This window comes from Pleurodeles waltl, chromosome 11 (genome assembly GCF_031143425.1).
Source record: "Pleurodeles waltl isolate 20211129_DDA chromosome 11, aPleWal1.hap1.20221129, whole genome shotgun sequence".
Taxonomy (NCBI): domain Eukaryota; kingdom Metazoa; phylum Chordata; class Amphibia; order Caudata; family Salamandridae; genus Pleurodeles; species Pleurodeles waltl.
In genome coordinates, this window is record NC_090450.1 from 865,569,061 (window position 1) to 865,596,589 (window position 27,529).

The 27,529-nt window shown below is 47.3% G+C and overlaps 1 protein-coding gene across 1 annotated transcript in view; it reads left to right on the forward strand.

The window, feature by feature from the left end:
- LHFPL7 (LHFPL tetraspan subfamily member 7) overlaps positions 1 to 21,532 on the forward strand; it is a 70,989-nt gene extending 49,457 nt beyond the window's left edge. The window contains exons 3-4 of the mRNA XM_069212702.1: positions 6,222 to 6,497; positions 21,333 to 21,532. Coding sequence (XP_069068803.1) covers positions 6,222 to 6,497; positions 21,333 to 21,532 — 476 coding nt within the window. The remainder of the gene's footprint in view (positions 1 to 6,221; positions 6,498 to 21,332) is intronic.
- The last annotated feature ends 5,997 nt before the right edge of the window (positions 21,533 to 27,529 follow it).

The following is a 27,529-nucleotide window of genomic DNA, read 5'->3' on the forward strand; positions in this document are numbered from 1 at the left end:
GCTTTATTATCCCTAGAGGACAGCGACATCACCTCACACCTCAATACAGCTTTCAGTGCCTCCCACAGCGTCGCCATGCAAGTAGTCCCATCGTCATTAAGGCTAAGGTAATCTATTATTGCCCTACGAATCGCCTCTATTGTTGCCCCATTCTGAAGCATTGAGTCCCTAAATCGCCACGCCGATGCGCCCACGCGCTCCATATTCATGTGAACCTCAACTGAAACCGGGGCGTGATCCGACAGGGCATGAGGCTCAATCACTGACTCCCTGACCTGGGGAAGAAACTCCTGCAAGGCCAGGAAAAGGTTCAGTTTGCATATGTCTTGGTCGCTGCCGAGAAAAAGGAATAGTTTCGTAACATGGGGTGCGCCCTCCTCCACACATCCTCCAAGCCGCACTCACTCAACCACTGACGACCAGCCACCGTCATAGACCCTGTCTGCCCATACCGGTGACCTGAACGATCCAGATCACCATCCATCACCTGGTTAAAATCGCCCCCCACCAGAATGGCAGCATCAGGGGATTGCAACAACGGGGTCAAAGCCTGTTTTAGGAAGATTTCCTGCTGGGAATTAGGCGCGTATAGGGAAGCAACAGTGAAGGAAAAAAAAAACAGCCTCATTCGCATAGCCAGAAGCCTCCCTTGCAACTCATGCAGTTTTGATACCACTTCCCCAGGAAATGAGCGCGCTAGTAGTATCGCCACCCCTGCATGCTTTGATGATGCCGAGGACCAGAACTGCCTGGGTAACCACTTAGAGTGCATACGATAAGTATCTTTTGGGATTAGGTGTGTCTCCTGCAGCAGGCATATGTGACTCCCTGATCTCTCTAAGGCGGACAGGATGGCTAGCCTCTTGGTAGGGTTATTGAGCCCACGGACATTCAAGCTTGTACATTTAATAATCATGTCCTAAAATGAGGGCCGAATGCAAGAAGGAAGGGAGCACGCAAGGTGTCACTGTGTAAGATATTCCGCCTGGACCCAGCACTTGGTGGCCACCTCTTGCGAAGCTTCGCTTTTATAGCCCCTGTCACCTTATGCAGGAGCCCGCACTTACTTGTGCTCCTAGTGGGTGAGTATAGCAATTTTGGGGCAAAGCGACGGCCTCCCATGTTTTTGCCCGGTACCCCGGGCCTCTCCTCCGTCCCACAGATGCACGCTAGGGTGGGGGGTGCCGGTCTCTAGCCCCCGACCCGATCATGCCTGCAGGGGTGCCCTCCGCGTCTAAAGAGCTCGTAGGTCCTGGGGCCGAAGCCCCCACTGCGGTCCCGCTGCTCGCGGGGCCCAAAAACGAGTCCTCAAGGCCCTCGGCCCCTCCGTCGCCGGGTCCAGGAAGCCGCCGGAGGAAGGCCCGCCTCAAGGCCCAGGCCGCCGTCCACGCCGCTCCGCGGCCTCGATCGCTTTTTGGGGCCAGCCGCTCCTCTCCCAACGGAGGCCAGAGCGGCAGAGCTCGGACAGGCATGTCCTAGCGCGCCGGCATCTTGGCCACACCCCTCTCTAACATTTATTTAACCCCTTTAGTTGTTTTAATTTGTTTTTTTACTTTGATTTTTTTAACTATGCCCTTGATGTTCAATTAAATTCCTGACACAACTAAGTGGTAGTAACACTGACTTCCCACTTAAACTTCAGGAATGTCTTGCTTCAGTCACACGTTTGATTACCAACTTCAGGGGTGCCTTGCTTCAGTCACACTTTGATGACCAATAAGCTTTTGATGTTGAATGCTGTTAAAAGAGAGGTGATAGTTCTAGGGAATCATCCTTAGACATGAACATCCCTTTGGTAGTCACTGGCTCCTAGGGCCATATTTATACTTTTTGACGCAAAACTGCGCTAACGCAGTTTAGCGTCAAAAAATTTAGCGCCGTCTAACGCCATTCTGAAGCGCCATGCGGGCGCCGTATTTATTGAATGGCGTTAGCCGGCGCTACCAGACCGGCGCTGCCTGGTGTGCGTGGAAAAAAACCACGTACACCAGACAGCGCCGGCGTAGGGGGAAAATGGCGTATGGGCGTCTTAAAATGGGGCAAGTCAGGTTGCGTCGAAAAAATCGTCTTAACCCGACTTGCGCCATTTTTTAACGACACCCATCCCCCATCAACATGACTCCTATCATTGTAAAGATAGGAGTCATGCCCCCTTGCCCAATGGCCATGCCCAGGGGACTTCTGTCCCCTGGGCATGGTCATTGGGCATAGTGGCATGTAGGGGGGCACAAATCAGGCCCCCCTATGCCACAAAAAAAAAAAAATATATACTTACCTGAACTTACCTTAATGTCCATGGGATGGGTCCCTCCGTCCTTGGGTGTCCTCCTGGGGTGGGCAAGGGTGGCAGGGGGGGTCCCTGGGGGCAGGGGAGGGCACTCTGGGCTCATTTTGAGCCCACTTGTCCCTTAACGCCATGCCTGACCCAGGCGTTAAAAAGCGGCGCAAATGCGCCGTTTTTGGCCACGCCCACTCCCGGGCGTCATTTTTGCCCGGGAGTATAAATACCACGTAAAGGCCTGGGAGTCATTTTTTAAGACGGGAACGCCTCCCTTGCATATCATTAACGCAAGGAAGGGGTTCACGCTAAAAAATGACGCACACTCCGGGCACTTTGGCGCCCGAAGCGTCTAACGCCATAGTATAAATATGGCGTTAGTTGGCGTTAGTTTAGCGTCGAATTTGCGTCGAAAAAAACGACGCAAATTCGGCGCAACCAGAGTATAAATACGGCCCCTAGTCCTCTCCCAGCTATTGCTATTATGGCCAAAAAGTCTGTGTTACTATCATTGCTGATCTTACCTTCTGCACTCATGTCGACAAGATCTCTGGTACTTGTTACTCCCTTTTGAAGAGGTTAGGGAAAATTAGTTAAATGGAATAGGTTGGTGAACCGGGGAGGTATCTCATACAATTTGCATTATCGGTATGCAGTCTTGCTTGGTTTACCTAAATACATGTATCTGCTTCGTAGATGGTGGACTGAAGAGATGAAGTGCTTAGTGATATCATTAGTGAACCCTATGCTTTTAGGATTGTTTGGTTGAACTATGTTGAAACATCCTTGATAGACCTAGAACTGAGTGATATCTGGTAGAATCCTTCATCTGTTTGCTAGCCTCAGCCACCACTGTGAAGGATAGGCACTGAAGAAAATTAATGGAAAAAAGAGAATCCTCTGTTTCTCTGGGTAGCCAGTCCCTTCACATTTTTGCTTCTAGTGTGTGGATTCAAGCTTGAGGAATTTCTGGATTACATTAAACCTTTGTTCTCAAGATCTCTGTATTTGACGTTCAGATATGGCATCCTTACAGTATTTAGACATAATATTGGAAACAGAAATATTGTGGACCAAAATATTGTGTTAAGAATATTGAGGACACAGATATTGTGAAGGTAAGTATCTATAGGCAAGCAAGGTTTTACTACATAACTCACTCACTCTCTCTCTCTCTCTTTCTCTCTCTATGCATATATTTATATATTTTAGGTACATAGATGTGGAGTTAAGAATTGTAAATCTATATTTACCTATTTGCCCTCACCTTCTCAATATTTTGGTCCTCGATATTTTTGACATATTATGGCCACACAATATTTTTGTTTCTTGTATTCTGTCAGTGATCCCTTCCTTCCATTAGCCTTGTCACCCTCTGCCACTAAGTCCAAGGTGTGTCCTGCCTGGTGCTGCTCAGAGGGCTCGGATGAGCATTTTCTGTGTTTTTTGTCCAGCTTTCTCAAAACATAGAGCCAGATGGGTTACCTCTTTGTGTCAATCTTTGGGGGTAAGCAATAGTGTAAATGCCCTGATCATATGCAAAACACATACTAGTTTGTATGTAGCGTATGGTGTTTCTAAGAATGTACATACAGGATGGCGAATAACATCTAAAACACTGAGGCAGGTAATCTTCCCATTGCTTATTAGCTTGTAATTTTATATATAATTCAGTTTCCCCATTTGGTTGTTTGGACTTTTTAAATCTAATCTGTCAATAAGGATAAATATCTTATCTGTCACCTTCAGATTGTGCATAATGGAGGTGGCACATTTTTTTATTAATTTTCCTCAGCAGGCCTCTGTTGATTCCCAGTCCCAGTTCCACTAGAGGTTACTAATCAGTCAACAGATCTGCTTTTTGTACGGTGCACATGGCACTTGGTGCTTTTCCTGGCTAGTTAAACTCTCAGATTCAGTCCTACATGCTCTCTTACATGTTCTGTTCCTCTTCTCATGCAATATTAGTTGTGCCCATGTGCTACTGCACCAGAGCAGGCAGATGGACGTTCTTGATATTCACTCCTTCTTCAAGTACACCGCGGGAAATGGCTGAATCACAATTCCCAAACCCCCAAATGGTGATGAGAGACCACCTAAAATAAAGGCAAATTCATTAGGGTCCCAGTCGGGACATAGATATGGCTGATGCAAGCACCTGTCAAAGTTCTTGGGGGCACAGCTCAGCGAAGACCGCAAGAAGAGGTGATAATTTTCTTCACTGGTACAGCATGAAAGGTTCACAGAGGGATTCAGGATGGAACATTCCAACTTGCAAGTCCATTCCTGTCATGCGCCCATAGTCAAGGTGACCACAAGCAGCAGTCAAGCTTGAGATCTTTGGCGTAGCATGCCAGACACTAAGGAGGGGACTCATGGAGACCCACACCAGCACTTGGGCTGGCTTCTGCAACTTTTCTCCAGCCAGCCCACTCTCCTAGACAGTTCCCTCCTCACAGATCACTAAAGTTGAGTTACCCCTGCAGACTTTCTCTTGCAGTTGTACCCTCTGCTCCCGTCTCTCAGCCATGCCTGGTAGATTCCCTTATCCCTATGAGACTGGCTGTCAGGAATACCAGCTAGATCTCAGGAGTTTCTTTCTGACTCTTCAGAGGGTCATTTCTTTAACCAGTGAGAAATTCTGCAACTATTTGGAGAAGTTGATTGAATTGATAGTGGGATATTGATACTACCACCTCTACACATTCAAGCAAGCCTCCGCTGAAAGACCACTGCTACATTTATGTAGGGATCACTGTAAAACGTCAGAAATGTCAACAATACACTTTGCTAATCTGAGGCAGGTACCCAGTCTCCCTCTTGCGCTATGCTTTTGTAGAGTAAATCCAAAACGAATTCCCCTAGTTCCCATTTATTATGAAAAAGTTGTATTGAGTGTTCTTTGTCATCCCAGGAACCATACCGATTCAAATAGTGACAGCTTTTGACAGGCCCTGGTAAAATTGGTAAGATGCTCCCACAGACTATCCCTCTGAAAATAAATACAAACCGACTCTTAAATTACATTTGTGCAAAATTATTTGTTTTTGCATGAATCGGAAGTTAGGCAGGTCCAAAAGCCTTGGGCTTTACATTCCTTCTGTGTCCTACACAAAAACCTTAGAAATCGTTGACGAAGTCTCCGCTCTACCACTAATGATATGTAGTTCATCCATTTGAATTTCCTTCCGCTTAGCACAACTGAGAGTTGAGGTGCAGCTATGTGTACCAGGACACCTCTGCCTATCCTCTGTGGATTTGAGCTGTAGCACCTTATTCTCCATTCCAAATGGCTATTTCCTCCACGGGGCACGTTTTAAGATGAGAAATGTCTCATAATAGTGACAGGGAGAAACAAACACACCTCTTGGGACACTGCAAAAGGCCCTGCTGCTGACCAGCCATTTTGTGGAGCACCAGGTTTGTGGAGGCCTAAGAACCTGACCGACATCCAACGGAGTCGCTGCAGTAACAGATCCTCAGAGGCGTAGTGCAGCATCAGAAGCAGAACAAAGAAGTTAGAAAATATACACATTCAACTCAGCTTCATAAACAAGGGCTTTTGCCAGCATAAGACAGTTTCAAGATTCTTGAGCAAGGAGAAAATCTTCTCAAATGTGACAATGGTACTTACCCAGAAAGAGATCACTCTTTCACAACAAACAGACTACACTAACGTAGACGATGCTGCTGCCAAGTTCAGCTTAAGAACTGAAATCTAATCAGCAGGATTAGCGTCTAAGAATAGCCTGCCAAAAGTTATGAATATTTAAAGTAGTCATATCTAAAGCAGAAATCAATACCTTAATTCCGAGTGCCTAAATCTGTTGTTCTTTTAAAATTGTAATTGATTATTTCAAAATTACCAGTTTTATTAGAGAATTTGGTGTGTATACCTTGCAAAACATTGCTGACTCATTGTTTTTGGTCTTGTGTTTATCAGTGGTTGTCACAGTCCTAGGGCTCCTGATATTCCCCTTCAGCTTGGACTCACCGTTCGCAATGGAGGCATGCGGCTCTACCTGGGCGTACAACAGTGGCCAATGCAAGCTGGGCTGGGGCTTCATGATGGCCATCATCACCGTAATGCTCTCCTGCTTCCTGCCCATCATTGGGCGCTACAATTTAAATGAAATAAAGACAGAGATCATTCGCTCCAGTATTCAAGAAAGCATCATGGCAGCTGAACGATGTGGACTGAATTATTCCCCAGGAGGATGTTAGTTTAAATCATTTCCACAAAGATCATCATTGTGCACTGAATAATCGTTGCTCTGCTTTGATTCTCCTTGATCACTGAATGAACTGGGTATATGTAAAGGCTGGGCAAGTTTTTCTTTCATTGCAAAGAAATCTATTATATTTCTCTCATCTGCACAATCCATCTCTTCACTACTGCGATTCTCCCTCATAGACAGAGTTTGGGTCTTCCATGGTCTATGTACCAATGGTGTTCATCCAAATCCCATGATAAAGCTAACCCAATACCACATTTCAGCTCTGCTGTCTTTACGATATGAATTATATGAAGTGTCATATGAAGCATGTACGAAACTTCTGGATATAGGCACACAACTTGGCCCAGATTTACTTAGATTTTGCATCAGGATTTATCACTTTTTGGCACAGTCCAGAAGCAAAACCTGTTTTGGAATTTACACAGCTGTGCAAATCCCTATTTGCATGGCTTTGTGGAAAAAAATTATTATGCACGGCAGTGCATAGTGCTGCCTTGCGTTACATTACATCAGGTAGCAGATGCAGCCCGTCTATAAGTGTGGAGGGGCCCACCCCTCCTCCGCCCCCCCTCCACCCACCTTTTTGCACACATGAAGAGTGTCTGTCAGGCTGAACAAACTTGAGCCTGACAATCATTATGTTCAGGTCAGCCAACCAGGCTTTGTACATGCATTAAATGCAACAGGCACCTGGCTGCCTGAGCTGGACTTTTTCCGGACTGAGGATTTCACAGCCATGTGATTATGACCTCCTCTGCTCAGCAAAGTGTCTCAAGGTCCACTGTCCCGAGGGGGGCGCATCACAGATAGACATGGGCTTGGATGCTTCAGTTTTAAGTCCTGAACTGCCCTGGGCCAATTGTTCATCAGTGACGCCTCGTCACAGAGTGTGGTGGGGTCACCAAATCTCACGGACACCATCCCACTCTGTGATGAGTAAGGGTCTGCTACCTCCCCTCCTTGGCTGACTCAGAAGCTCCCCTCTGCCACCCGATATCACTGCTGCAGGCCCTGCAAATTTTTTTTTTTTAAAGTGTTTGTTGCGTGTGTACATGTGTGTAGTTTGATTTTAAACAGATATTATTGGAATTTGCAACAGTGAAACAACAACCCCACAGGGCACATCCATTACTCCATTACTACATTGTATAGTTCTATTACAAGTCATCGCCATCACGTTGTGTATTAGCTTCCAATCATAAGGCAATAGGTCTCCGCTCATCATGCTCAAGAATAACAAGAGATTCTTAGCTAGTAGTGTTCGATGTGCCCCGCCCCCAACATGACCATCCTCTCCACCTTCCTGTGAAGAGTAATTGTGCCCACCCGAGTCTCTCCCTCACCCCTGGTGCATGCCCCGAGCGTGCCCTCACGCGTTGGAGAGAGAGAAAGATCACTTAAAAAAGGGAAGTCTAACTGCTGTATTTGGAGTGTGCAGGTGAATGGGTCATGCCGTATCCAGGAGTGTCACTATATGTCACCCAGCGTGGAGGCTACCCTGAAAACGTGTCAGAGAAAGCAAGGGGGCTGAATTATGGCTCTTCAGGGGACGGGGGTCTGGGTGTTGCAGTCCGTTCACCAAGGCCTCCCACGCCAGGGCTGCCTCAAGGGCGCCTTGACCCCTCTTCGTCTTCCATAGTCTCACCTCACTCTCATATCCAGCCCACTTAATCATCTCTCTCCTCCATGTGTCCAATTGGGGCCCCCTAGGGACCTTCCAGTTCCTGGCTGTCTCTCGTTTGGCTAAGACAAAGGCCAGATCTTGAAATTTGCTTGTGACCTTAGTCTTTGCCGTCTATGGGAACCAACTCAGGAGGCAGTGGGCTGGGTTGCATGTGAACCCTCTCTGAGTCACCTCCACCAGTGTCCCCACTAGGCCCTCCCATTAGCTAGTCAGATCCGGACAGTGCCAGAACACATGGAGAAATTTGGCCCCTTCCTCACTGCAATGGGGGCTTTTTGCATCAGTCTGCGTAAAGTATCTGTTGATCCTGCCTGGTGCAAGATACGCCCTGTGCAATGCATAAAAGTTAATTTGTTGGAACCTAGCATTCCTTGTGGCCTTGGGGGCGTGTTCAAGGAATTTTTCCCAATCCCTGTCAGGAAGATCAATACCCAGGATTTCCTCCTATCTGGCTCTCAGTGAAGTCAAAGGGAGCATCATGTCTCCTCGCAGCAGTCTATATAAGCAGGTGATTTCTTTAAAGAATACAGCTGAGGTAACTAGATACTGACAGCACGCCATGTGTGGCAGCTCCTTCACGCCTGCCCTCCAATGTCTGAAAATTACATCCCTTACTGCCCTATTTAGAAGAAAATGACCCTGAGGTACATCAAATTGCAGACAGAATTTTTCAAACAGGAGGAACACATCGGCTTTGAAGAGTGTGCCCATCGTTGATGGCTCCGCTGCTACACACTCTATCAGTCCCTGCCAGTCACCCTCATGTGGGAGCACTAACAAAAATGTCATTGGGATGTATGGGGAATATGGTATTCATGTCTTCTGCAGGCACCTATTCTATCAACAGCGCAAGACCTGGAGTTCCACGGCATCATCTGCTCTGAGGGCTGGTAGCTGGAGGAGTACTCTAGCCAGTGTGCGTTAGTGTGGTATGTGCTGGGATTTCATTCTTCCCCAGTGAGTCAACAGGCCACCCACTGCATTAGCCATTGCAGATACACTACTGAGTAGTAACCCTCATAGTCAGGTACAGCCAGGCCACCCTCAGTCATCGCCCGCCGAGTGCTGCCAGTGCCACTGTTCTATGGCCTGAGCCCCAAAGGAATTCCATAATGATTTCATCTATGTCCCAGAAAAAGGAATTGGGGATCCAGATCGAGAGCGCCCCAAAGAGATACAAGAGGCGAGGGAGGGTGACATTTTCAGTAACACTGCTCTCCCTGCTACAGATAGCGGCAGAGTATGACAGAAATTGACACTGGTCCAGAGGGCTCACATGGCATTTCCCTTATTACCCTCCAAGATATCAGTAGGGCTGTGGTAAACACAAACCCCCAACTATGGAAGATATCTAGGTTCCCACTGCAGTGACATCGGGCCCTCTGGTAGAGCCCTAAGAGGATGCTCAGGAACAAACAGGATTTCGGTCAATTAACTTGCACACCCGACAAAGAACCAAACTGCTCCAAGTGCTCTCGAGCCTTCGCCAGCACCAATCCCGCGTGCTGCAGGAAGAGCAATAAGTTGTCTGCATAGAGTATGATATAGTGGACCTGATCACCTGTTGCTATGCCCTGCTAGATAATTCCCGTTCTAGCACAGCAAGCCAGCAGCTCCATGGCCAGGGTCAATAATGGGGGGGGGAGGGACAGCGGGCAACCCCGTCTCGTGCCTTGTTCTATTATATAGCAACTCTGGCGGAGAGGTTGGTATACAGTAATCAGGTCCAAGCTACAAAATCATGCCCAAGACCCAAGTGCATCATCACCCCATATAAAAGCCTTTTCTATGTCTACCATCCGCCTCTGCCTTATCATATGTAGTGGCTCTCAGAATCGAAAAAACCTTGGAATATTGAGTGCTGTATTTCAGCCTAGGATGACACCTGCTTGGTCTCATTCTGTATTAGAGTGGGCATATGGAGACGGAGGCGAGTTGCCAGGATCCTGCCTAAGATTTTATAGACAGTGTTCAGCATCAACAGTGGTCGATAGGACTTCTTGTTGTGTGCTGCTTTCCCTGGTTTACGTAGGGGCACAATGAGTGCTTCTTGTGTTGACTGTGGGAGCCATCCAGTGTCCTTGGCTACTTTGAAAAGGTCTACCAAGGTAGGGGCCAAGGTATCCAAATAGGTAGAACAGAACTCGACCGGCAGGCCATCCATGCCATGAGCCTCGTTCTGAGACATAGTTTTAATAGCAGCTCAGATCTCCTGCAGTGTGATGTCCCCACCCAGCAGAGTAGCCTCATCGGGAGAAAGCGTAGGAAGAGTCAGAGGAGCCAGGAAAGTTTCAATATCCACTCCAGCATCTTTCAATCCACTGCGGTAGAGGGTAGTGAATACTAACAGAGTAGACGATTAATATCTTCCTGGCCATGCGCTCTGGATCCCCTGTTGTCATCTAGTTCTACAAACACTGAACCTCGTTTGGCCAGATCTGCCAGCCATGGCAGGAAGGTTCTGGTGCAGTCTCTTTCTGCGTGCACAAACACCATGTAGTTCAATAATCAAAGCCACACAATCGCACTACATTCGTGGCCACTATTTCTTTGGCAGCTAGCAGTTCAGCACACAATTCTGGGTGTCCAGGTTGGTGCTGTTCCCAGGCGTGCAGTGTTGCCTCAGAGGACAATACCTCCTATAGGAGAGTCCTAAAGACTCCCACTGATTCCGAGATACACTGGCCCCTAAGGACCACCTTAAGTGCAAACCATTCTAGCTGAGGTGATGCAGTGGTTCCAGTGTTCTCTTCAAGATATTGTCAGAGAGCCATCCCTATGGCATCCTGGAAGATCAGGTCCTCCAATGTTTCTGGGCACAGGCGCCAGGAGGGTACAAGGAGGCGCCTTCTCCCCCACTCAAGACCCACCAAGAGGGAATTGTGGTCAGATATAGTATGTGATAAATATTCTGTGGTGTGGATTCACTTGTGAACATCTGGTGAACAGAGCACTGCGTCCAAGTGACATACAGTTGGTACAGAGCAGAAAAGAATGAGTAATCCTGTTCCCTTGGGTGGTGAAGATGCCACGAGTCCAGGATCCCCCACCACCCCAGTCACGCAGAGAAGTGCCCCGGCCACCCTAACAGTGGGAGAGTCTGGAAGTGTACGGTATGAGTGATCAAGATCTGGGTTGACTACACAATTGTAATCCCCTCCTATTATAATAGAGCCCACCATATAGGTGGGCCAATGTCTGGGAGAGATCTGCAAGGAACACTGTGTGATTCATATTCAGTCCGATGGTAATATGGCTACAATCGAAACACCCAGTGACCACCATGAAGTGGCTATCCGGGTATATGAAGCACCCAGTATGTTGAAAGGGGACTCTGGGGCAAATCCATAGCAGCACCCCTCTGGTGTAGGCTGAGAAGATTGTGTAATAGGCTTGGCCTCTCCATCGGCGCTGCAAAGCAACCACCTTCTTGCCCACCAGGTGCACCTCCTGCAGAAGCACAATTTGCACACCCCACCTGTTAAAAAATGAAAAAAACTTGTGTCTCTAGGCCATTGCAGGCATCCCCCTAATGTTCCAAGTTAGATTTTTTTAGGACTCAGCGGTCGCCTTCACATTACACCTAGAGGTGGCTACCCTGGAGCACTCTCAGGAATGGCTTTGATCTAGGAATCTTTCCCTACGATAGAGAATACTAAAACTGTGTGGGGCACTCAGCATAAAATGTCCCTTAAACAACCAACTGTAACATCCAAATTCCCCCTCCCCAGGACAAGCAGCCAAACACTACCCATCCAAACATATAACCATGTAACAATCCTTCATGGAGGTACCCACTGAAAGAGCTAGCTATTGGGGGTAATGACCAATCAACTGGGCCTCCCTGACTCCCCCCATCCAGCACTGCAGAGGGATATCATCTAGTCCCCAAATGTGCAATCATCAATTAGGTATCTTTTTTAGAAACTATGCCAGGGGACTCACAACCCTCCTTGTCAGTCAGCAATAGTCTTACAGTTTACAACCCTCAGTCTCAGAAGAGGTCATCATGGAGGGTGACCGCTGGCAGTTCGTTATTCGAGGCCACTGTGGAGACAGGGCAACTGTCTGAGTCTAAGTCCTGAGCCTCTACTCTCTACCTGTGAGGCTGGAAAGTCAGGACGTCTTCTGCTCATGGTTGCTACCACTTCTACCACCCTCCTCTGTTCCCTCTACTCCTCCGCACCGAAGGCTGTTATTGCCTGCAGAGTGTCCTCTAGAGTGGGTCCTCCCAGATACTCCCCCTGGGACAGCGGCAGGCTGTTTGATGGATCATCAGGTCTGGTTGATCCTCCAGTGTCCAATTCACGCTTGTGGGTTGCCTTACCCTTTGTCTCAGAGCTGGGGCCCATGACCTTAGAAATTGTCTTCGCTAGCTGGTCTGTGTGTATGTCAGGTCCGCTCCAGCATGCTGGTCATCCACTTCAGGGGACTCTCCCACAGTGGATCTGGGAGGCAATTAGGCATCAGTGTGCTCCAAGTGGAAGCCATCGTCTGGAGTCCTCCACATGTGTCCCTCCACGTTCCTGCAGTTACACAGCTCTCTACCAGCTCTCTACCAGCAGTATGGAGCAGGTCTGGGGGTGGACTCCGGTAGCCCTGCGATGCTCTGGACAGGCATGGATGCTCATCAGGGGGCAAGTATCACCGTCTCGGTTTTCTGGGCATCCGCATAGGCCCCACTTAATCAATGGGACTCTCTCCGTGTGGAACCTTTGGGGTTCTAATGGCTACAGGCGTGCCATCAGCGCAGGCTGGAGGCAGGGTGGGGGCCACTATATGAGTCTCTGCCACGGCAGCTATCTCTCCTGCTAAAGACCCTCCCCAGCTCTTCTCCTGCTCAGTAGGTTTCAATAAAAAAAAAGGGGGGTCCTGTTGTTCCCCTGCGCCACCTCCCCCTGGGTGTGTTTCACACTCTCCAGTGGCAAGGTCTCAGAGGGGGAGCATGCCAGTTATCCTCTGTAGGTCAGTCACCGTGCGCAGAGGGTGCAAAGACTTCTCCTCCGCCTCAACTCTTCACACAAGCACTGTCAGAAGCACAGAAGTAAAATGAATGGCCTCCCCGCTGTATCCTCATCATTGTTAGATGGGCAGCTCTCAGGGCATCCACAAAAGCGTGTGTGAACAACTACTAAAGTTCTGGGCAGTATACTCCCAATGAGGTCTCAGTGACATCCTCATTTTCTAGATGCTCTGCTCAAGGTGCAAACCATAACATATCCCTCACATATTAATCAATGTAGAACATATATTCAACAAAACATACATGCCATTAGTGGATGTAATAAGAAAAGTATTTTTTTTTAAAGTAGAAAGGCAAGGGAGATTTAGAGCCCATAAGAATAAAATAGAGACCAGTAAGAATAAATAAACCAGATGCACATTACACACAAAACATAGTGCACCTTTGCTTTGTAAGTCCAAAGTGACATCAAATGAAGAAATGTTAAGATTCCACATAATCCAAGTAGGACCGTTCTGACTGCGCTTGGTTACAAACGCCATACAGCTAAGATCTTCCAGTTTTGCTCCTGTGAAATAATCTCTTCATTCGGACCATTCCCAAGACTGGATTTGAGTAATATGGATATGCTCCTCATGTATCCTGTGCTCATCACCACCATAACATTCCTTGTGATATTAATAATTGTGGAAAACCCAAGGGAACATGTGCCACCCTTTCTCCCAAATCTTCATCACTCACTCACAAATTAACTTGCTTAATTTTGTCACTCTTAGCAAATCAACACCAAAACTTCTGATGTTCGTTTTCTGTCACTTTTTTCCTTCAAACAAAATTCGACCAGAATGTACTTTCCTTGGTGCACGACAACCCCTTCATTGTAATCAAAGGAGGAACACCAGTTACGCAGCTGGGCAATTGCCTCTCATAAACTCTACAACAGTGTTGGTGATGACAGAGATCCCACACAACTACTCATCTCATAGTATAGCCCTTTAGCAAACTGGCAAACCTCTCTAAAGAGAGTATATGGGCCCACAATATCTATCCCTAACACAGACCACTGGTCTGGAACTTCCATTGGCAACGGAGTTTGTCTAACCACCTTACTTTTGTCATTTTGTGCATAGAGAAGGCACTCTTTTTACACCTTCCACCATCTGATTAATTTTGAGCCACCAATATACTTCTCAAATGTGCTTGGTGGTCAGTGTCCTTCCAGGATGACCCTCCTGAGCCAAATAAACCACTTTTTCTCTTATACTTACAGATAACAATCACCTGTCTTTCCCACACAACTCTGCTTACAGAGCACAAAGTTTATCTCTCGAAGCTCTGCATCAGTAAAACTACTGCATTAGGCCACCCATCAACTGTTAACTGCTTCACCTAGTTTAATATACTGTCTCCCCTCACTGCCTCACTCTTCTCTGCTTTTGCCACAGCTCATTCACAAACTCACAAAACTGGCCTCAATTCATTGACAAAACTATTACCAGCTATGGGCAATCGGGAAACAGAACCAGAAGTCTTGTTCATTGACCTTGCAAGATAATCCATAGTACAATTCAGCTCTGTCATTGCTCCTATCTACCTGCTGTTCTCAAGTGTGGCTCTGTTTCTTTATTTTCAAGAAAACACATTGATAAGCAGGCAATTGCAACTTCTCACCCGAAATGGTAAACCCTACAGAAAAAATAAATTTGAATTGATGAGTAGTTCATGTACAGGCCAGTGCCTCCCTCTCAGGTATGGAGTAGTTGCCTTAAGCCCCTTTGAGAGAATGACAGGCAAACACCACCACCCTCTCACCCCCAGTTTTTGATCTGGGATAGCACTGCACCAAATTCTTGCAGACTAGCATCTACTGTCCTTACAATTTTCTTAATAGTGTCAAAATGGCCCAATGCAGACATTCATCCATCTCCTCTATGAATGTGACAGAAGCTTTCTGACATTTTAGAGTGAAAAGATACCTCTCAGATTTCTATTTCAGGACTATAACAGAATTTAACAAATTCTTGCGGAATTCCCAAAGATCTTCAAATTTATCTAGTCCCACAAATTAGCATATTTGATCTTTATCCTCATGAACCAGTGCTTTACCTATTGATTCAACAAGATCTAATTTATGACTGATCCCTTCAACATACCTTAAGTATAACACTGTGCCAACCAAAAGCTGAAATTTCTCTCTTCTTACCACAAGACCACTATTCTCCAATTTCTTTAAAACCCTCCAACATTCTCTTTCTGACCCATCAGGAAATATGTTTCGCCAGACGTTAATCCAAAAAGCATCCAGTCCAAGAAATACACTGCAGAGGTTTTAGAAATTATTTCAATGGCTTGAACACATCCTGCAACATCTGATGATACATAGACAATAGAATAACCACGCTGAAGACCTATGCTTCCCCAGAGGTTACCAACTCATTGGAGATGTTCAGTGATGATTGTCTGTAAAGCCAATTTTTTTAATGAGGTTAGAAAAATCAACACACATTCTTCTGTTTTTCCCATCACAGTTTGTTTATTTGCTCATAGAGCTACTATCAGTGGATTGGCTGCGCTGTAAGGCTGTTTTCTCCAAATGCTCCCGGGCACCTTCCAGTGCACTACAGCCTACTCATTCTAGGTGACCTCACCACATTCTAGATGGTTTAGTCCAAATGCAAATGGATGTACATGAAAATATCTACCATAAAAATATTGTGGTAGAAAAATATTTATGTCAAAATACTGACATCAAAAATATCAAATTTACATATTTATGATGTAGAGTACCAAATACTGATAAAGGCAATATTGTGGTCCAAAATAGTGATAATATAAGTACTATGTCTTTATGTATGTATATAGTATTGCTATAGTGAAAACTTGTCCACAAAGCAGCAGAGCACTTTGATTGTCAAAAACCTAGCAGCAAGTCAATGCCTGATGAGAGAGAAATCAGTGTTAGGAACAGTTAATGCATTGTGGTGTAGTGTTCTCTAAAGAAGTGAGTCTTCAACTCTTCTAAATTGGAGCATCTTTTTGGCAGAACTGATAGATACAGGGATGTTGTTCCAGAACTTATGTGCATAGATGAAAAAGGTCTCCTTCCTTGTTTTTCATTTATTTACACTTCTTAGTGTGCATTCTGATGATGTCCTGGCTGCTGGTGTGCCGAGAACCTCCGGAGACGGTGAGCTTGCCAGAAAGGTAAGCAGTGGTGCTGGTTGTGATGACTCTTTCAAAGATGCAGCTGGTTTTGAAGATGGTGTTGGCTACCAAAGGGAGGGGTGGGGATTGATTTGATCTTATTTCCCCAGGCACTCTAATAGCTGTGTTGTGGCATTTAGGATTACTATAACTTCAAACAAATGTGTGTACACTAAGCAATCTCATAACATTAAATTTCTTTTCAGGTAGACAATGAGCCCATGAGTGTAAGTATTTTAGAGAGTCTTGATTTCTGTGCAGTTTTCAATCTTTATTGTTGTTATCGAAAATATATAAGGGTAAAATCACCCATCACAACCAGTTTTTGACAGCTGACGCATTTCATCCCAATATAGACTTTCTCAAGGCTGCAAATAACAAAGGTATGCCAACTTATTTCTAATAGATTAAAAACACATAATAAGAACTAAATGATCCTGTATCTATATTGCAGCACTGTCAACAACACATTGTTCAGTTAACCAATATTTTAGGAATAAAACATAATTCTGTTGCAATTGCACGTAATCGCTAACCAATATATTCTCACAAAAACACTTCAGATGGTCACTGACATCCGTATTGCCCAGCAGTTCAACGTTATTCATGCCCTACTTTGATTTTTGACTGTGCATCAAGACTTTAGATGTGGTTAGGCTATTGTTAAAATGAAAAGAATAAAGTGACAAGTCCATGATAACAACTAGATGTATTAAAGTGTGTATTCTTGTTAAAAGATATATTATCATAAAATACACCTAACATAGCCACCAGCATGTGTACTGCCCGGTAACACACTGTTGTGCTATCCACATCCTACTTAATGGATTGATTATACGTGGATACTTTGTAAGAAATTTGGATACGGGCACACTATTGTTGAATTAAAAGTAACAAAGTCACATGGCAGTAACAACTAGTCATAACAAATGCATATTCCTCTATCTTGAATAAGCCTGGATTCTTAGCTCCTTAATTGATAAATTATGATTGCCCCCACAAGCTGACATCTTTGTCGCACCAGTGATTTAAAGTTAATACATGCAACATAGCAACCAGTCAACCCCGTCTTCTAGCAACTTTGTTTATAGAAACTTTTGGAAAATGTACTTGAAACATGATTTCATCTGTAACATAGTTTCATTACTGAAATTGCTAACTATACACTGATCTTTTTTCTGAAATATATACTTATACGATTGTAACTTGTCAACTCATAGCCCTCCCATGCTAAGAAATCAGTGCACTCCACATGGCTAATGCCTAATAACAATATTTAATTTTAACAAGTCGCTGCCTTGCATTACTATGCGCTAGGAAGGCGTTTCATGGGTGACGTTTCGGTGTCCCCCTGCATTCAACCATGTTTTTTGGGCACTCAGATATAGAAAAATTGATAAACCTGAGAATGTGTCAAAAGGTTATGTCTTCCGGTGTGGGGGGGGAGGACATCTAGGAGAACTATCTTTATTTCTCCTCCTTGTTTCCTCTTTCTAAGTGTGCTGCATTCAGCAGCATATTTAGAAAGAGGAAAACGCCTCTAAGGATTGTTTTTGTGCTCTTCCCTCACAAAAACAATCCTGCCTGCATCGCAGCCACCCTTGCATCATGCATGCTTCTGGAATCCACTTCCTGAAAATCCTGTCAACCCATCAGGTAGTCAGAACCTGCATCAAAGCAAAGAACGGTTAGCCACATTTGTTTTTACTATACAAAAAACATGAACAGTATTCTAAAACATTCCAAGAGTTTCAGAGGACAAAGTCTGAAAGGACTTCTCTTCGAGAAGGCAAAGAAACAAACCCTTCCGGAACAATTGTTCGTTTGAAGTCGGTTGTCGAGCTCCAGTTTAAAAAGCAACAACAAACCCAGCTGCTTCGCAAAAACATAATTGCGCAAACAAAGTAGTTTATTTGGTGTCACTCTCTCTTTTCTGCCAATCAGCTACCTGGTTAATAATTTAGGAAGGAACTTGATCTAGTGAAGAAATAAGCTATTGAGCCTTAGCACTGAACAGTTTCTTTTTAACCCCGTCGGATAGTTAATGACGTGAGTGCGAAATCAACTGGGAATTACAAAAAACTCCATAAGAACTGAAATTTCTATTTATATTGTAAAGTATGATGTTTAATTGTTACATTGTTGTCTAGGGAACTGATGAAAGCGTCTACTGGGGGAGACATAGGCAGAGTAAACCAACCTAATTCTGGGAATCCCAAAAGTGTGCTTCACAATCAAGAACTGCTGGTACCACCATATCCTTCCTTCCCCCTTCCTGATACCCACACCAACAGCTTTTGGTTGCTGGGTGTGTCTGATGGGGGAGGCTGGTCATATCAAGATCGTTCCCCCAACCCCAGACAACCTTGGCACAGCAATACAGGTTAGTGTGCATGAAAGGCCCAATGGAGCAGGAGCCTATTTTATCCCTAGTAACACGTTTGCATAGGGTCAGCATTGAAGGGTTTCAGATAAATATTGGTGGGCATTCGGCAGCACACATAGAAAAAGCGAAATGCCATGAATGATTGTTTTTTTCTGTGCAGGAAGGGACACATTCCTGCACATAAACAATCATTCAATAATGACGATTTGCTACTTCTATGTGTGCTGCATTCTGCAGCACACATAGAAGTGTCAAATCACCATTGTAGATTGTTTATATGCAGGAAGGGACACCTTCCTGCACATGAAACAATCATTCCCTTCAATGCAGGCACCCTTGCACTCTGGTGCAAGGATGCCTGTGTTGGGGATGGCAGCTAAATTTAGTGTCAGCGCTAGGGGAAACACAGGGGTGTGCTGTATTTCTGTAAATACGTTGCATCCCTGCGTTTCAGAACTGGCGCAGTGCCGCGATGTGCCAGTTCCTTGTAAATCTCCCTTTGCGCCCCTTAGCGCCACTGTAGCATCATTTCTCTTTATGCTATGACGGCGCTAAACAGGCCCTCACCCTGTGCCATATTCACAAAGTGGTGCAATGCATGCTTTGCACCACTTTGTAAACCCTTGCACCATATTATACCTGCGCCAGGTATAATGTATGCAAGGGGGGGCAGTCTCCAGCAGAGAGGCCCAAAATATAGCGCAGTGAAATTTGCTATTTCCTATGGGCCTGGCCAAACTTTGCTGGACTGGCATCAAAATGTTTGGCGCTAATCCAGCAAAGCGGCACAATAGCATAAAAAAATGTGCCGCTACTGTGCTAACATGTGCCATGGTGTCGTTAGGGGGGGCACAGGGCGACCCAAGGAAACTGCTCCATCGGAGCCGATGCGCCAGTTCCTTGTAAATATGCCCCTTAGTGAGCTGAAGGCTGGCCATTTACCATGGAGAAACCACCAGAGACTATACAACACTGACTGACCTAATACGAAGTGGTCTGGGCTCCCTCCTTTTGACAATTATCTGTTATGCACTGGCACCCACCTCCATAACTGATTATTGTGGCTGGGGAGGGACCGTCCACATGACACACTTAACTGATGATTTCCTTGCCCAGCTTAATGTGGCCCTGTTAAAGGTCTTGATAGTTGCCTTCCTCATGGCATTCATTCATACTGCTAAATGGTGTTTTCTGGAGCACGTATCTCTCTGCCAAACTCCATCCTATAGGTTAGAGATGATAGTGGCTCAAAGTCAACTTAAGATAAAAACGATCATATTGCGGTTGGACTTATTTTCTGTTTTCTGTCTCGCGTGTTGTGGAACTAAAACTTTAAATAAAGTTGTTAAAAAAGGAAATCAAGATGGCATTGAAAACCAGAAGTTTACAACTACAAACTCCTCAATTGACCTGCTCAGCAATGCCCCACGGATAATTCATCTGTATTCTGCGGTTCTGAAGAAATGCAGTTTTAAGTTTTGAGGGCGATTGCGCAAGCACTTTGACCTGTTGTAAGTATTGTGGGCTTTTAACCACGCCCACCACACGCTCATCACATTCACTCGTTCGTGAGCTTGCCTTTCAAAAATCCTTCATCATCATTGGTAAATGCATTAAATTTGTCCCTCCTTGGGGCGGTTTTGATACCGCCTTGCAGACTGCCCCTGTTACAAAGATAATTGCATGATTGCCAGTATTTTTGATTGTGAGGGAACTTCTTTTTCTTTTTGTGTCTCTCCTTCGTGCTCATGCTCATGGCGGCCATGGCTCTTTGAGTCGGCTCGCTTATGTCAATTGTCTTACTTTTCATTTTCAATTTATGTGGCAAGAAAAGTCCAGTTAGGAATTTACAAAGGTTATGCCTGCGCCTCATCCCTGGTGTCTAGTGGGAGAGCTCTGCTCTTCTGCTGGGCTGCCCTCTACCACTTTTCTCTTTTCTCCTCTTTTTTCTTTAGTGTGCTGTTTTTGTGCCTTTCACTTCGGTGCTTTCCTCTTTCTTTGCCTCTTTCCCTTTTCTCCTTCTTTTTCTTTTAGTGTGCTGTCTCTGTGCCTTTTCGCTTTCTGCGCTTCCCTCTATTTTCCTCGTTTTTCTCCTCACTCTTCTCATTCTCTCGCCCTCTCCTCTCTTGCATTCTCCCCCCGCTGCTGCCCCTGCAGCCCGCCCCTCCTCTCTTGCATTCCCCCTGCCGCTGCTGCCCCGCGGCCCGCCCCCTTTTCGCACCGCTCCCGCCTCCCAGCTGTCCTCTCCTCCCACCTTCCAACTTAATGGTGGCCACTGTGCAGCCGTGCCACTGGCGTGCCTCATGCAAGCCTGTCTGCGCCCGTCCGTGACCCGACCGCGACCAGCACCAGGACCCCTGGACCTCTCACCCACCAATGCTACACACCAGCAGCGCTCATTGCACTCAACCCATTACACGAAAACTACTGTAAGCAGGCATCTCCAAGAAACACCAAGGGACCTTTCACCTGTCGCCACTGCAAACTCACCAACCTCCATCACTCAAGCCCACCCCGAGGACCCAAAAAGCAGAACACAGCCTTAGATGTATCCTGATCAATACTCGCTCCATCTACAGGCACGCCATCGAACCTCATCGACATCGCATCCCTGGATGTCGGCTTCCTCACAGAAACATGCTTAACCGCTCCTCGGCTGCAGACATCACCATTGCCATCCCAGACGGTTACAAGATCATCCACAAAGATTGCACACCACCTTCCTGGAAGCCAACAACATTCTGGACTCCTCTCAGTCAGGATGCAGAAGCCACCATAGCACTGAGACCGCCCTCCTCCTCGCCACAGACGACATCTGCACCCTCCTCGACTGAGGCGAGACCGTCTGTTATAATGACAGCTACACATACAAGCTTGATGGGAAGAAGTTTAATAAGGAACCACCAACCAAAACAGGCCACAAGTCCCCCAGATCTCCACCAACTGACACAGAACCTTAGCTGGCAGAGTTCCCATCACTTTCCAAAGAACCTTACAATTGGCAGAGTTCTTAGTGGAACACCAAGGACTCTGTCAGCTTATTGCAAGGTAAGACATAACACATCTCCCTTACCAACTCTATTACACCAAAAAGAACTTAGAACAAAACAAAAGAAGACAAGAAAAGAAAATACTAAAATTTCAAACTAGGTATTACCGAAGACATGGCAAAGCTCAAGACACATTGGCCCTCATTACAACGCTAGTGGTAAATCCAGCTTTCCGCCGTGCTGAAGACCGCCACCATACCGTTGCGGCGGCGGAATTCCGCTACAGGTATTACGACCCACATCTCAGAATCCGCCACAATACAGACACCCTCACAAGTCTGCCACACCAAAGGTCAGTGATAAACTGGCGATACCAAAACCTACACCGTCACGCTAACAAGAATACGCCCACATTATCACGACCCATGAATCAACGCGGCGGTCTTTCAACCACGGTAATCAATTGGTGGTACACACCGCCGCGCTCAAAATACACACACGTTAACAAAACACAACCACATTGGACAATTCAAAATACACACACACCTGATACACATACACACACACCACACACCCACAGCACTATAAAACACACACCCACATTACCCACAAACCCTTACAACAAAGAAATATGGAAGAAGCCCAGAGAGAGAGATTAGCAAACACAACACCAGCATCCACAGACACACAACACCATCACCCATACAACATCCATGCACCTCAAACAACACACACCAACACATCCCCCCACACATCACAACAGACAGCACCTCACACATCACCTACACCACATCATGGCACCTCAAAGACACCCCAGGTTTTCAGAGGAGGAGCTCAGGGTCATGGTGGAGGTAATCATCCGGTTAGAGCCACAGCTATTTGGATCACAGGTGCAGCACACCTCCATTGCAAGGAAGATGGAGCTATGGCGGAGAATGGTCGACAGGGTCAACGCAGTGGGACAGCATCAAAGAACACGGGATGACATCAGGAAGAGGTGGAACGACCTACGGGGGAAGGTGCATTCCGTGGTATCAAGACACCAGATTGCTGTACAGAGGAATGGCGGTGGACCCCCACCTCCTCCCCAACAACTAACAACATGGGAGGAGCAAGTCTTGGCAATACTGCATCCTGAGGGCCTGGCAGGAGTAGCAGGAGGACTGGACTCTGGTAAGTCAAATCTTTACTACTGTATCCCCTACCCTACCTGCATGCCATCACAAACTTCTAACCCTACCCTCACACCCATCACCCCAACACCTCACAGATACCCCACTATCACAACCCACACATCTAAATACCAAGGCCCTGCATGCAACACCTATGCATGGACCACAGTCACCAAAGCATGTCTAGTACAGATACCCACACAGACCCCAAACCAACTATCACAAAAGGGCAAACACAATGATGCAAGCACAGGTGTAGAGGGTACCTCACCCAATGCACAAGATGGCACACACAGATACTAAAACTATGCATTTACACCCCAACAGGACCCATACCCAACGTCACCGGACAGGAGGTGCCAGACATATCCAGTCCCCCCACAGAAGAGGCCCACAGTGATGACAGCAGCTCTGCACGCCTGGATCAAGATGACCAGCCCGGCCCATCAGGTACCTCTGGACAGTCGGTTACCCTGCCACTGTCACAAGCCACCACAGACCCTTCCCCCTCAGGAAACACCAGCACAGCACCCACCCAGCGGGCCCATCCCTCTGTCCCCAGGACACGTCAATCAGCAGTGTGTCCACCACTACAGGGAAACCAGGCAAACCCACCAACCTAAGAAAATCAGGGACCTGGGGTCAGTGGCAATGGGCACACAGTTGACAGAGGGACAGGATAACAGGGAAGCTGAGAGGACTGCTGTGCGACAGAGGGAGGACAGGCCCAGGGAACCAACACTCCAAGAGGCACTCTCCAACATCATGGGAGCATACCACCATTCCCAGGAGACCATGGGCACAGTACTGGCCAAGTTTCAGGAGACCCAGCGGCTGCAGGAGGAACACTACCTGGGGATCAGGGAGGACTGGAAGTCCATTAACACCACCCTGGTCACCATTGCAGGGGTGCTGGCAGACCTTGTCAACACCATGAGGGACACAGTGGCACACAAACGGGCCCCTGACACTAGCCTGGACGATGAACAGCCCTCCACCTCTGCCGGCGCTAGTGGACAGGAGACACCGCCACAGGACCAACAGGCCACCAGCACCCTTCCCCCTGCAGAAGGAGAACCACCCTGCAAACGGTCCCTGAGATCCAGGAACAAGACAGAGAACATTGCCAAGACCCCTGCCAGGAAATAAGACCCTCCTGAATGTCACCCTTCTGTCACCCTGTCCACCTTAAACTGCCATTGCTCCCCTTCCTATGCTCCATTGGACAATGCACCTGTGAGACCAAGAGACTAGACTCTGCCATGGACATTACTCCACCATCATCCCAGCCCATTGCACACCCCCCTCCACTTATTAGCACAGAAATAAACACCCTTGAATCATAAAACAATCTGGAGTCAGTCTGTGCTTTCACAAATGTGTAATTGCAACATCTCTGAAATATAGCAATGTCAATGTACTTGTTCACATACCAATGTTACACAGCTGTAGGCCAGCAGTAAACATAGCAGAGGGCACAAATTGGGACCCAGATCTGTGAAATGGAAAGCCAAAGTGACAAGTCAGGGTCTATACACAGAAGTAAAGAGGCAGATTTATGCTAGGTCCTACAATAGTATGAGATGTGGGAAGCAGTTCCATCCTCTTACCTGTGTCAAACTGGAAGCATTGCATGATGATGTTGTTTCGATTGTCTACATCTTCTTCTTCTGCATCCTCTTCTTCACTGTCCACAGGCTCCACAAGTGCCACAAGACCACCATCAGGCCCATCCTCCTGCAGAAAAGGCACCTGGCGTCGCAAAGCCAGGTTGTGCAACATACAGCAGGCCACAATGATCTGGCACACCTTCTTCGGTGAGTAGTATAGGGATCGACCTGTCAGATGGAGGCACCGGAATCTGGCCTTCAGGAGGCCGAAGGTGCGCTCTATTATCCTCCTAGTTTGCCCATGTGCCTCATTGTAGCATTCCTCTGCCCTTGTCCTGGGATTCCTCACTGGGGTCAGTAGCCATGACAGGTTGGGGTAACCAGAGTCACCTGCAAATATCGAGGGACAACTGTTAGACATCCTCCAAACATTAGGAAATCTCCCATACCCAGACAGCAAATGAAACTGTGTGGGGACTTTAGGCTCACCTATTAGCCACACACGGTGCCTCTGGAGTTGCCCCATCACATAAGGGATGCTGCTATTCCTCAAACTGTAGGCATCATGCACTGAGCCAGGATACTTGGCATTCACATGGGAGATGTACTGGTCTGCCAAACACACCATCTGCACATTCATAGAATGGTAGCTTTTCCGGTTTCTGTACACCTGTTCATTCCTGCGGGGGGGGGACAAATGCCACATGTGTACCATCAATGGCACCAATTATGTTGGGGATATGTCCCAGGGCATAAAAGTCACCTTTCACAGTGGGCAAATCCTCCACCTGAGGGAAAACGATGTAGCTGCGCATGTGTTTCAGCAGGGCAGGTAACACTCTGGACAACACGTTAGAGAACATTGGCTGGGACATCCCTGATGCCATGGCTACTGTTGTTTTAAAAGACCCACTGGCCAGGAAATGGAGTACTGACAGGACCTGCACTTGAGGGGGTTTTCTTGTGGGATGGCGGCTAGCTGACATCAGGTCAGGCTCCAACTGGGCACACAGTTCCTGGATTGTTGCACGATCAAGTCTGTATGTGATAATTATGTGTCTGTCTTCCATTGTCGACAGGTCCACCAGGGGTCTGTACACCGGAGGATGTCGCCATCTCATCACCTGCCCCAGCGGATGTGCGAATAGTGAACTATTCTTTGTGTGCCTTTGTCTGTCCGTATTCATGTCCTAAATAGGTGTGATGGAGTTATTTGGTCTGCCATGTGGTCCCCTGAAATGGCAGCTGCCTGACCTGTAAGGTGGGACAAGGGGAAATGTGGTAACTGCGCTGGCGTTGTACACCGTCGCGGTAGGCGGTCGAAGACCGCGGCGCAATTCAGCATTGGTTATCATTGGGCCCTATGGGTTCCAGGAGCCAATGACGATGTACACCGGCGGTGAAGGTACGCACCGCTGTGGACGTGACCGCCATTTTCTATCAGTTCCCTCACTTGATACCTGACCTTCAATAGGAGAGGACCTACACTGCAAGTGCTGCTGTGACCTGTGTCTGGAAGCGACAATGGCTACAGTGTCTGGGGAAAGGGCCCCTGCCTTCACTGCGGAGGAGTTGGAGAAACTGGTGGATGGGGTCCTCCCCCAGTACACGCAACTGTACGGTCCTCCAGACAAACAGGTGAGTAAACTGTGTGCATGGTGGATGGCACATGATCATATGGAGTGTCGTGGATGGAAGAGACGGGCGGGGGACAGGCCAGCATGTGAGGTTGGTGTGTGTATGTATGTCTGGGCCAGGGTGGGAGGTTTGTGGCCAATGTGTGAGAAGAACTGTATGGGAGAGTAACATCCATTATAACTTCACTTTTCCTCTAGGTCAGCGCCCACCAGAAGAAGGGGATTTGGCGTGCCATCACCAAGGCAGTGTGGACCCTGGGGGTCTACCATAGATGGAGCACCCACTGCCAGAAAAGATGGGAGGACATGCGCCTCTGGACCAAAAAGACGGCGGAGGCCCAGCTGGGGATGGCCTCCCAATGCGGAAGGGGTGCCCATTGCACCATGACCCCCCTGATGTACCAGATCCTGCCGGTGGCATATTTGGAGTTGGATGGGTGCTTGAGGGCATCACAGCAGCCACAAGGGGTGAGTACACTCTCATTCAGCTGGCTCTGTGCGCATTACGAGGTGTCTGGGTGGGGGAGGTGGGCTGTGGGTTCCCCCAGGCCAGGGCAGACGCGCAAAGGTAGATCCGTTGATTTGCAGCCTCATTCCCTGTCCAACCCCAAAGGTGGTATTTGCCCCCTACACCTAGTCAGGCTCCAATGGCTTCCAGTTGTGCATAATATGGTTCTCGAAAGAGTCCCCTATGGGCATGTGCTTTTCCCCTGCCCTGTCAGTGCATGGCTTAGTGCATAGGGCTGCTCCCTGTGTGTTGTGTCCGCCAACGGTAGTGGTGTTGCATGCACTGACCATGGGGGTTATTACAACTTTGGAGGAGGTGTTAATCCGTCCCAAAAGTGACGGTAAAGTGACGGATATACCACCAGCCGTATTACGAGTCCATTATATCCTATGGAACTCGTAATACGGCTGGTGGTATATCCGTCACTTTACTGTCACTTTTGGGACAGATTAACACCTCCTCCAAAGTTGTAATAACCCTCCATGTGTCTCTTCAGTCTTTCCCCCACTTTTTGTTTTGTCACCCTGTCCTTGTGTGCATTAGCATCATCTGGCGGAGGAGCAGTGGCACCGGAGCAGGAGGGAGCTGCATCCCACATGGCCCTGGTAGGTGAAGTAACGGAGTCCGAAGGCACCAGTGGGACGGAGGGCGAGGGGAGTTCCACGACGGGGAAAGGAGCAGACACCAGCGACTCCTACTCTGATGGGAGCTGCCTTGTGGTGGCGGGCACCTCTGTTCTTGCTGCATCAACAGGTACAGCCACCACCCCCCCACCAGCACCGCCCTCCCAGCAGCCCCTCATCGAGTTTCCTGTGCCCGCTCACCCAGGAGAGTGGGCATCTCCTTCACCCCAGGCACC